The 12,783-nt window shown below is 40.5% G+C and overlaps 1 protein-coding gene across 1 annotated transcript in view; it reads left to right on the plus strand.

Annotated features, from left to right (window-relative positions):
- Positions 1–12,783, plus strand: part of LOC306924295 (complement factor H-like) — a 19,799-nt gene continuing 7,016 nt past the window's right edge. Inside the window, exons 1-6 of the mRNA XM_079502764.1 lie at positions 1–188; positions 827–1,012; positions 2,467–2,572; positions 3,161–3,237; positions 5,960–6,142; positions 12,078–12,183. Coding sequence (XP_079358890.1) covers positions 95–188; positions 827–1,012; positions 2,467–2,572; positions 3,161–3,237; positions 5,960–6,142; positions 12,078–12,183 — 752 coding nt within the window. The 5' untranslated portion in view covers positions 1–94. The remainder of the gene's footprint in view (positions 189–826; positions 1,013–2,466; positions 2,573–3,160; positions 3,238–5,959; positions 6,143–12,077; positions 12,184–12,783) is intronic.

Consider the following 12,783-nt stretch of genomic DNA (forward strand, 5'->3'; position numbering starts at 1 on the left):
TGTTCCATCTAGTCACTGTGTGTGCTGGAGAGACTCCACAACAACACACTGCTGTCACTCACTGGACTGGACATTCATTTACATTTGGTGTTTAATGCAGAAAGAAACCATGCAGGTGAAAGCATACGGCGGTCTGCTTTTCATCCTCTGTGTATGGATGCAACCTGGGAACCTAGTGAGAGCACAAGGTAAGAGCATTCTGTTCAAATTTACAAAAACCTTTCTTATGTCACAATTATCTTTTCTGTTTCATTCAGGTTTTACTGTACAGATATTATACTCTGAGCATCCTTATGATGATATTTGTTTATGTATTTGATGTATCATCATTGTGTTGTTCTTGCTTACTGTAAATCGCTCTGGATTAAGAGCATCTGCTAAATGTCTAAATTGTAAATTGTGAACCCATTCAGACCTGAGGCTGATTCTACAAATCGTCTGTCATGTGGAAACCTCATTATGTCCAAAACTGTCACTTATTCAAATTCAAAAGCATCAAATGTTTAGCAGATCAGCAAGATGTTACGTTTTGAAGGTTTGTGTGACGCTGTATAGGGTGCAGAAAAAATACAAAATAAAGTTAGAATATAAAAGATAAGAATGTTCTGACAGACAACAACAAATTGCCTTCTATAAATCCGTCTGAAAAACCGTATGTTTCTAAAATATAAAGCTATAAAAATCACAATGACAGATGTTTTCCAGGTTCATACAGTAAGTGCAAGTTAACTTGTCTGTTTTTGGCAGCATATATAGGCCTAAATATTTTTTCAACAGTATTTAACACAAAATGAAATTGAAAACTTTCTCTCTTTGTATCGTTCAGATTGTCAACTTGCATCGTTCAAAGCCAGCCGACAGTACGACTCGAACTTGGACACGACCGGCCTGAAGGAGTCGTATCCTCCTGGCTCCCAGGTCAGAGTGCCCTGTAGCGTCGGCTTCGTGGGCTTCTTCAAGCTACTGTGTCTGTTAAACACAGGATGGGATCACGAAGGCTTAAAATGTGAACGTAAGTTTACGCCAATGCTACTGAGGTTTGTGTAACAGTAATATCAATAATAATAATAGTGGCGTCAACTTTCAAGTACATTTTGCTCAAGTTTTGTGTCTGCTCATTTATTTGTGTCATCACTTACAATTCCACTTGTTTAATCTGTATCCTGCATTTTCTGTTTAATAAAAAAAAAGCTCTCCAGACATGGAGACTCCTGTTACTTTTAACACTAATTCTAAGTAAAGTTGTTGTTGAAGAGATGCTAAGTCGTGTGCATGGTCACCCTGTACTCAGAGGATATTAATACAATCTGGGAATACATTTCTTAACAATCATTTTCTTCACCAATGTGTTTGTAAGGGTGTCTACTAACATATCCCACATTGGTTTATAATATTCACCCACCACTTTGGGCAAAATTCGGCTATAGCCACTTGGGCCCAAATGTGCCCAAATGTGCTGACCTCATCACATTTGTGATGACGGCAATGGCCGTTTTTATAGCCCAAAGAGTGTTCTTTGTGCAAAACTAATGCTTAGAATGGGTTCAGAATCATGAAAAACCCCTAGTTTGACATGTCACATGCTACTTAAAGTATAATGAAATGTAGACATTTTGCCTTATATTGGTTGTTAATGGTACCCCAACTTTCAGCAGCTGTCAAAAATTCCCCTAGGTTGGTTGAATAGAAACCAATGTGGGATATGTTAGTAGACACCTTTACAAACACATTGGTGAAGAAAAGTCTTGGTAAGAAATGTATTCCCAGATCTGACATTATTCTGATAATATTCCCTGACTACTGGTGATGCTGTTTGTTTCTACAGCTAAGTCTTGCGGTCACCCTGGTGGTGATGCTGTTTGTTTCTACAGCTAAGTCATGTGGTCACCCTGGTGGTGATGCTGTTTGTTCCTACAGCTAAGTCATGTGGTCATCCTGGTGATGCTGTTTGTTTCTACAGCTAAGTCATGTGGTCACCCTGGTGGTGATGCTGTTTGTTCTTACAGCTAAGTCATGTGGTCACCCTGGTGGTGATGCTGTTTGTTTCTACAGCTAAGTCATGTGGTCACCCTGGTGGTGATGCTGTTTGTTTCTACAGCTAAGTCGTGTGGTCACCCTGGTGGTGATGCTGTTTGTTTCTACAGCTAAGTCGTGTGGTCACCCTGGTGGTGATGCTGTTTGTTTCTACAGCTAAGTCGTGTGGTCACCCTGGTGGTGATGCTGTTTGTTTCTACAGCTAAGTCGTGCGGTCACCCTGGTGGTGATGCTGTTTGTTTCTACAGCTAAGTCGTGTGGTCACCCTGGTGGTGATGCTGTTTGTTTCTACAGCTAAGTCGTGTGGTCACCCTGGTGGTGATGCTGTTTGTTTCTACAGCTAAGTCGTGCGGTCACCCTGGTGGTGATGCTGTTTGTTTCTACAGCTAAGTCGTGTGGTCACCCTGGTGGTGATGCTGTTTGTGTCTACAGCTAAGTCGTGCGGTCATCCTGGTGATGCGGACTTTGCAGAGTTCCAGCTGGTGAAGGGAGACGATTTCGTGTTTGGCTCAGAGGTGGAGTACACGTGCAAACCAGGGTATGTTGATGACACGTTATTACTCTGGCGATTCCTGGACAGCTATTTTTGCAGTGGTTCTCGACCAGTGGTCCGGGGACCACCAGTGGTCCTTGAGTGGGTTCCAGGTGGTCCCCACCCAGCTAAATGATGGAGAGTTTGGACCAAATGAACCCTTATAGATCTTGAGTGATGAGTGAATATGAAACCAAATATGGACCCTTGAAACCAAATTCCATTTGTTTTGATTTTATAAGCTCTCAAGAGTTAAATCATTGTTAAGCATAGCATCTGCATATCTACGTAATTTGTATATATGTATACAAAATTAGAGAAGGCAGAAGAATTGTTATTTTGATCATTGTTTGCCTGTTAATTGCCTGTTAACAATACATTCTAAGTTTTGGGTCTGAGAGGTAAACTCAAAAGTGGGCTTTAGACTGTCCAATCACAGCGCGTCCTTGCACAAGCGGTATATATATGCTTTGGGAATGACACTGAACGCCGTGCATTGTTGCCGCGTGGTGTAAAGTAACTAAGAGATTAACTCAAGAGATGGCCAATATACTTTTTCTTTTTCTTTTGTTTAAATGTATTTATTCATTTCAGCTTCCAGATGGTCAGCAGGAGCAATATAAGGCACTGCGACGTCAGTGGATGGGATGGTTTCCTCCCAGTCTGTGAGGGTAAGATCTTACATAAGATTCATGATGACTATTTTTATGTATTTGATGTTGTATTACCGGGTGCAGTACTTAGTTTAGACAGTAGGCTACTTGGTTTAGACTAGTCATTGGTTAGACCAGTCATTAGTCCTACAACTACAACCTCAAACCCTCACCCTAAACCTACCTAACCAATGACTAGTCTAAACTAAGTATGCACCCCTGTATGACCATGTTTTTCGTTCTTGCTCACTGTAAATCTCTCTGGGTTAAGAGCTTCATGCTAAATGCCTAAATTGTAATTGTAAATTGCTCCGTCCCACTTGTTACGCACACAAGTCTCTCAAATGAACAGTTTGGATCTGGCCGTCCTGCATATACAGTCCAACGGCAGAGGAGCGGACCGTGACACAATCATTTACCTAATTGTCGAGCAATATAAGAATGAAGCATTTTTTAAATAGCCGATCTACAAGCTCACAACGCCTCGCAACGTGAGGCGTTGTGAGCTTGCATGGTGGGGCAGGTCAAATATGATTATTTATGGTATGGTTATTTATAATATGAGAACCACTGTCCTACACAATAGTATGTGTGTGTAGCTTAGAGTATATATGAATAGAGACGGCACCCGGATGAAACCCTGAGGCGAAATGGACATAGTGGCCGAATTTGATATTGCAGCGTGGGCCCAAACACATGAACGCGCTGGTCCGTTGACTATCATTGTGCACGTTCACGATGACACGTGAACGCTGAATGCCTGCAATGATTGGCCCAATCCCAATCCACTCCCTTGCTGACTCAATGAGCCCTCACTGATTTAGCTGCGCGTTCATGTGAAGTCTGCGAGGGCTTGAGGGATGTCCCATTTGAAATCGGTAAATCAGTGAGGGCTCAGCCCCGCCCCTTTATGTGCCCTTTGCCAAAGTCAGCATCGATGCTGACTTTAGCTGACTTTGGCAAAGAAATTACCCACAGTTCATAGCGTTACCAGGGGAATGAGGGGGATCCTCCGAACGTCAATCATTTAAGTATGCAAATTAGTTATGTATCGCGGTTAGAATGTCAACAAACAATAGTGCTTTCTCACTGTTCTCAAAGGGAGACGGAATGGAAGGATAGGCTATATATTTAATAACAATAATAATAAGGGAAATATGATGACAAATGACTAATGAGCAAAGTAAAAGAATATGGAAATGCAATGTATAATGAATATTATTATATATGAATATTACAACCCCTATCACACAGGAAAGTGTATTTATGAAACTAATAATAAAACGATCAGCTTAAATACTAAAATAGACATGTCATGTAGGCACTGGCTGTGAATAAGGACAGTTTTTATAAAGTGATGCAAAGTAATGGCGGACTCATCTTCAAAGTGCTGTCCCATTCCTTTCACAACAATTTGGAGCCCTTGCAACCTCTCACCCTCAAGCACTTACAGCTGACGTCACTAAAGTCAATAAGGGTTCAGGGCTCAGGGATTGAGGGAGGCAATTGAGATTGGGCCTAGTCAGCGGCAGCGTGTTCATGTGTTTGGGCCCAATCCATCCCAGAATGCACTCGCGCTTTTGAGCAACTTAATGCAAGTGGATGGGAGGAGAACTCGGGTGCCGTCTCTATTCATATATACTCTAAGGTGTGTAGCCTATTCCTATAACTTTGTCATGTCAAGGATCCCCAAATAACAACATGTATTTATTAACTGAAAATACTGTGTCAGGATTCCCCCCTAAGAGAATGTATATCCAAGAAAATACTGTGTGTCAGGATTCCCCCCTAAGAGAATGTATATCCAAGAAAATGCTTAAAGAATATTATTTTTTTATTTTATTTTTTTAAGCGCCACGTTGCGTGTCGACACTTTTTGTGAGCACAATAATATTTGTGATCTTAGATTGCGTAGGTTGCTTTATGAGCTTAGAGCAGGGGTTCTCAACGTTTTTGGCCGGGGACCCCCGGAAATGCTTTGGCAATGTCTCGGGACCCCCGCCCCGCCCCCTCCCGATCCCCAATATAAATTGACTGCTACAATAACCTTAAACCATTTTGGGCGGGAACCCCTTTTGGTGTTTTAAGCATTGTTATAATTTAGCTATTGAAAAATAGCAGATCTACAAGCTCATAGCGCGCCACCGAGTGGCGCGCTACGAGCTTGTAGGTCTGCTATTTTTGAAAAATCGTGAAAATAAAATTTAAAAACAAATCTTTTTTTTTTTTTTTTTTTTTAATAATTTGGGGACCCCCTAAAATAATTTGGACCCCCCGAGGGGTCGCGACCCACGGGTTGAGAACCCCTGGCTTAGAGCATAGATTGACAATTTTCAATTTTCAATTGTATTGGGATAAATTGGTTCAAATATATATTTTAATAGGACAGGAACCCCTTTTGGTGTTCTTAGCCTTCAGGGCGGGAACCCCTTTTGGGTCGATTGGTTGGTTCTTGTTGCTATAGGTTATATATAGCAACATAACAATTTTGAAATATTTGAGGTCTTTCAGATTCTTTTTTAGAAGGCCTCAGTCCTAAATGGGTTTACTATTCAATTTTGCTGGGGACCGTTGGGGGTCCATGACGGACCCCACTTTGAGAACCACTGGCCTATAATTCAAAGCAGCTATGTAGCATTATGAAGAGGATATATTTGGAGGTTAAATGTCATGGTTTTCATTGGTCACGCCATGTTGCAGTTCAGTTCCCCACACGTTTTATTTAATTCTTTCCCTCCAGCCAAACATTGTCCAGAGATACACGTAGACGACGACATGCAGGTAACCGGAGAGCACCTGGAGGCCACCTCTGGCCACGTGCTCCTGTTCAGGTGCAAGCAGAACCATCTGGAGGTGGACGGACCCAAACGGATCTACTGTGAAGAGACTGGACAGTGGAGTCACAAACCTCCAAAGTGCAAAGGTACTGTATACTATAGCAGTGCAGGTTCCCAAACCTTTTAAAGGTACTGTATACTATAGCAGTGCAGGTTCCCAAACCTTTTAAAGGTACTGTATACTATAGCAGTGCAGGTTCCCAAACCTTTTAAAGGTACTGTATACTATAACAGTGCAGGTTCCCAAACCTTTTAAAGGTACTGTATACTATAGCAGTGCAGGTTCCCAAACCTTTTAAAGGTACTGTATACTATAGCAGTGCAGGTTCCCAAACCTTTTAAAGGTACTGTATACTATAACAGTGCAGGTTCCCAAACCTTTTAAAGGTACTGTATACTATAGCAGTGCAGGTTCCCAAACCTTTTAAAGGTACTGTATACTATAACAGTGCAGGTTCCCAAACCTTTTAAAGGTACTGTATACTATAGCAGTGCAGGTTCCCAAACCTTTTAAAGGTACTGTATACTATAACAGTGCAGGTTCCCAAACCTTTTAAAGGTACTGTATACTATAGCAGTGCAGGTTCCCAAACCTTTTAAAGGTACTGTATACTATAGCAGTGCAGGTTCCCAAACCTTTTAAAGGTACTGTATACTATAACAGTGCAGGTTCCCAAACCTTTCAAAGGTACTGTATACTATAACAGTGCAGGTTCCCAAACCTTTTAAAGGTACTGTATACTATAGCAGTGCAGGTTCCCAAACCTTTTAAAGGTACTGTATACTATAGCAGTGCAGGTTCCCAAACCTTTTAAAGGTACTGTATAATATAGCAGTGCAGGTTCCCAAACCTTTTAAAGGTACTGTATACTATAGCAGTGCAGGTTCCCAAACCTTTTCGTGTCAAGGACCCGTCCCCTGTATTAGGCCACGGACCCCCCATTTGAAAACATATGCCTGCAGTGACCCCGTGACCCCGTGACCCCGATAAGGGAGGATTTTTACGGCTCTAGCAGTGATTCCGAAACATATTCATTTCATGGACCCCCAAATTATTTCACACGCATTATGCCCCCGATTTAATGGCATTTCTATCTCTGGTACCCCAATTTATATTGTAAAACCACTGTTAATTTAACTCAGAGAGTGTACAAATGGAACCAAATGGACCTGTTAGGGTCCATTTGGTTCCATTTGTACACTCTTTATTTATTTTAGCATGTAGTACAAAAGATAGACAATACATATCAAAAAACAAAAATACAATGCAAGGAAAGGAAGAAGCCAGCTGGCTTATTTGGAATCCTTTCCTGTATGAGGTCAATTGATTTAAAACAGATTAAAAGTTCAATTAAGAACAATACAAAAGTCTAAACAGGTTTGGAAAAGGGGGGCAGATGTGCAATAAAGAAATAAAAAACAACAGACTGCACAAAAAGGGAAATAAACAAAACAAACAAACATACAAAAGAAAATATAACACATAAAAGTAAATCATGTAATCTACAGAGAGGAAGACATAAGATATTTCTTTAGATGTTTTTTGAATATTGACAAGGATAATGAGGATTTAAGTGAAGCATCTAGGGAATTCCATAGATGAGGGCCTCTAAATTTGATGAAAGATTGATGTTTGGAAGTACGACAAAAAGGTAATTCAAAATCATCTCTTTGCCTTGTGGGGTAGGAGTGAATGTCAGAAGTAACACGGAAAAAATTGTGAAAAGAAGAGGGAATGTCTTGTATGCATTTTTTGAATTTAAACATAAATAAACAGGTCTGAAAAACGTTTACTTTGTCAATGGGTAATAGTGAATATTTGATAAAGAGCGGGGCAGACGGCTCATACCGATTTGAATGTGAAATCATTCTCAGAAACCTTTTTTGAATGATCAGTAATTTAGAGAGATGTGTTGAATATGTAGCAGCCCAGACAATATTACAGTAATTAATATGAGGGAAAATTAAGCTATAATAGAGTGTTAAGTGACATGAAGGAAGAACAAAAGGGCAGATTTTTCTCAAAATACCAAGCATCTTCATAGACTTCATACATACAGTATCAATATGTTGTTTCCAATTTAAATGTTCGTCTATAATGACACCCAAGAATTTAGTATGTGGAACCTGGTAAATTTCAGAGCCATTGATTACAATTTTAGGTTTTTCTTTGGGAAATGTTTTGTTAATATTGCTAAAAATCATGAAGTTGCATTTTTTTATATTGAGAGTAAGCTTATTCAATTGAAACCATTTGAAAACATCCAACAATTCATCATTAACATATTTAACGAGAGTATTTAAATCCCTGTGTGAGGCAATGAGATTGGTATCATCTGCAAATAAAATAGGAAGAAACTTATTGCAGTTCATGGTTAAATCATTAATATAAATAAAAAATAATAAAGGACCAAGTATGGAGCCCTGTGGCACCCCGACTGAGATTTTCAACTTTGCAGATATGCAACCATTGATACATACATATTGGTCTCTGTCTTCTAGATAATTAGAAAACCACTTGAGAGCAACATCCTGAAGGCCATATCTATTAAGTTTAGAAACAAGAATTTTATGATTTACAGTATCGAAAGCTTTGGTTAAATCCAAGAAAACCCCAAGAACAAATTTCTCATCTTCTAGAGCAGAAGAGATATTGTTAGCAAGCTGTAACAGAGCTTGTTCAGTTGAGTATTTCTTGCGAAATCCATATTGGTGGCAATAGAGGATGTTGTTCTGAAGTAAGTGAGCTGAAATTCTGGAATAGATAAGTTTTTCCAAAATCTTTGAAAAGCAGGGAAGAATTGATATAGGACGATAATTGCTAAAATTATTTGAATCTCCTGATTTGTGTAGCGGCACAACTTTTGCTATTTTGAGTTCATGCGGAACGACACCAGATTGTAAAGATAAACCAAAAATATGAGTTAAAGGTTGAATAATAAAATCAATTATTTCTTTGATGAAACTACTTCTGAACCCATCATGCCCTTCAGCAGAATTCTTTAAGTTTAAGACAATGCTTCTCACTTCAGCAATACTGGGGGGCTCAAAACTGCAGAGTGGAGAAAACTGACCCTTAATCAGACTAGCTGGTATTTCATCAGAATCATTTATGTTTGCTGCCAGCGAGAGGCCAATATTGACAAAGAAATCATTTAAACCATTTGCAATCTCTCCCTGATTGAGAGGAGAACCTTCATTTCCTAGTACCTCAACTGAAACAATTAATTGTTGTTTTTTGCGTTGTAACAATTGATTAATGACACTCCACGTGGACTTAGTGTCATTAGATGCATGGATGAATTTGTCTGAGAAATATTTCTTTTTTGCATTCCTTACAGATTGAGTGAAAGCATTTTTGCATTTCTTATAAGTGTCCACATTAAGAGGCGTGGGACTTAGGATAGATTTTTTATATAGTTTCTTTTTTAGAAGAGAATGTTTTCTTAATTCTGTGGTGAACCAAAGGTTTGCTTTAGGAGCTTTTTTCTCTTTTGTAGAAGTTATCATTGGGAAGCATTTCTCAAAGACAGGATTAAAAAGCATTAAGAACAACTGGTAAGCTTTCTCCACATCTTGCAGCCCTAAAACACCATCCCATGAAACACTCTGAGTTACAGACCCATAAGAGTACATTTGGTTCCTTATATCTCAAATTGAGCTAGGTACCCTGGAACAGGGACAAATTACCCATTGGGCCAGTGGGGCCGTGGCCCAGGGGCCCTTGGCTCTCAGGGGCACTTCGGGGAAATTGGACCGTGAGGTACTAGGTTTGACGCCCTGAAAAGGCCCTTCATTGGCTGTTCATTTTGTTAAACTTGGGGGGGTCAGATCAACATATGGAATGAATTCTGTACTGGCCATATATGGAGCGTGTCTTGAGTGTGTGCAGGGTTTGATGAGGTCAGATCAACATATGGAATGTCAGAACAGGGCAGCTCCATATATAGAGATCTAAGGGTGGTAGCGGGGACATTCTCTTGAGTGTACAGGGTTTGATGAGGGCCCATGTATAGGGCCTTAATGGCCTGTTGAGAACTCTAGTTTTCGCCGGCTGCCGGGCGCGGCTGCACTAATAACTTTGGGGCAGGCCCATCTAGAGTTTAAATGGACAGGTATCAGTCAAAAGGGAGACATCGAAGAGGAAAATAATGATAATAATACCGAAGTCCTGACCTCGTTCATGATATGATATATGTTATGATATGATATAGTAGTTTAACTTTATTGTCAGTGTGCACTGGAATTTGTCTTGCGAACCAGCAGCCTTGTATGCTTGCTTGATTGATTGATTGATTGATTGATTGATTGAAGTATTTATTAACAGTTTGCAGAATTGCAGTACATTTCAAGCACAACTCAATACAAATCCGTGGATGACACCATAAAGCATTACACTTGTTTACAATATAGGGTCCACCATTTTCAATTCATCATAATTCATAACATTTAGAGACGTACAAATATACACTTCTATATAGCCAAAAACAGGAAATCATCATAAAGGAGGTAAAAAGGGAAAACAACATATACAGTGAGGGGGAAAAAGGGGGTGGGTGGGGGATTCAGATTTTACGGGGGCCAGTTTCGAATTGCAGCCGTCCGTTTTGAAGGAGTCAAGGGATTACCATGTCTTAATGACTGTTGGTAGGGCGTTCCACATTTTGGTGGCATATAGTAGCGAAATTAATTTAGTCCCTTGTTTGTGCCGAATCTGGGTTGCACGTGGTTTGTTGAACTCCCTCTGGTGTTGTGGGTGTGGACTTTGTTGACATTAAGGAAGTATTGGTGGTGTATCGAATCTTGTGGACCACATACACACATTCATCACGTTCATCCCCTGGGTCGCGGAAATGTTACTCTATGGAGAATAACATCGGGTCATCTTAGAATCGTCTCAAAAATAAACACTGGAATTCGGTGGCTCTGAATCGTTTACGATAGTCACTCATTTTCATACAGGGTGTTTCTTTTTTAAATGTTTTTTTTTTATGGCTTTCGCCTTTATTTTATTTTTTATGGAGGGACAGACAGTAGGCTGACAGGAAATGGGGAGAGAGATGGGGGAGGGATACATGCAGTAAAGGCCGTCGGGATCGGGTGTCGAACCCGCGGCACACTGCCAGACTGGATTGCCAGCCAAGGTGCCTGGACCACTCAGTGTTGTTTTCGTCGACTAAAACTAAGACGAAAAATGTTCGTCGACTAACTTTTTTCACTGACAAAAACTAAACGGAAACCGAATGAAAACTAAGCTATGATGAGTAAAACTAAGACTAAATATAGTGACAATTTCGTCAACAAATAAAAACTAGACTAAAATGTTAGGAAGGGACTAGTGGACGAGAGATACAGTACAAGTCCTTTTACACTTGGTTGCATGCTGAAAATAGCCGATCTACAAGCTCACAAAGTGTCGCGCTGCGACGCGTTGTGAGCTTGTAGATCGGCTATTTTCAGCAAGTGTAAAATCAGTCATTACGACGGCATCAAGGCCCACTAAAATACATTTTAGTCGACTAAATTAACTGTAGATTTAGTCGACTAAAATCTTATGATATTTAGTCGACTAAAACTAGACTAAACACTAAAACATTCCAGGTGACTAAAATGTGACTATAACTAAATGAAAGCTATTCAAGAGACTATGACTAAAACTAAAATCAATATTTGCTGCCAAAAACAACACTGGGACCACTGAGCCATGGCCCAGGCCCGATACAGGGTGTTTCTTGTGAAAATGTAACTAATCATCATCATCATCATCATCATCATCATCATCATCATCATCATCATCATATTTAACCTTCTTCATCCTCTTTTAAATTATCTGAAACCCTTTACTTGTACTTTTTGTTGTAAAAAACGTTCTTCTTTCCTGCCTTGATCTCCTAATCCCCCCCGGCTTCTTCCCTGTCTTGTTTTTCTTGGACAAAATGACAAATTAAATATTTGAAACAAACCTTAATTACACTGAATTGTCTTCACCTGCACTCACTCATACTTTGTTTTTGTTTGCAGTCAAATCATGTGGTCGCCCTGTTGACGTTCCGTTGGCAACGTTCCCTCTTACAGAAGGAGATGATTTTGTCATCGGGTCAGAAGTTCAGTACACATGCCAAGCAGGGTATGTATGATGACCTCACCTTTATACTGTGCTGATTCATATGGATATCTGGGGGCACGGTGGCACAGTTGGTAGTGCTGTCGCCTCACAGCTAGAGATCCTGGGTTCGATTCCCGCTCGGGACGCTGTGGCTGCTGGCGGCGTGTTTCCTCCTCCGCGTCATCAGTGCCCCGAGGCGGGGTTGGCGAAAGGGCCTTTCTGTGTGGAGTTTGCATGTTCTCCCCGTGTCCCCTAGGGTAGGTACCCTCACAAAAAACATGCAGTAATCCTGGTCTCTAAACTGCCTCCCCCTGGCCAGCCGGGGCGCCTGATGGAAGGGAAAGGAACTGGTTGGAATAACGTGTTCCTTCCACACGTTACGTCCAACCAGGGAAACTCCCCCCTGTCAGGTGTAAAGGAGCAACTTGGACACTCAGTCAGGCATGAAGGAAGCATGAGTTCAAGTCTCCCCATGTCCCCCATATATGGGGACTAGGTTGGCGGAGGGTGTGTAGAGCCCAGGATCACATTAGATAATTGACACAGGGGTGAAAAATGGGTTACAAAATTGTGGGATAAAAATTATAAAAAAAAATCATATGGATATCTATGTGTCTACAT

Source organism: Electrona antarctica, assembly GCF_951216825.1.
Source record: "Electrona antarctica genome assembly, chromosome: 6".
Lineage (NCBI taxonomy): Eukaryota > Metazoa > Chordata > Actinopteri > Myctophiformes > Myctophidae > Electrona > Electrona antarctica.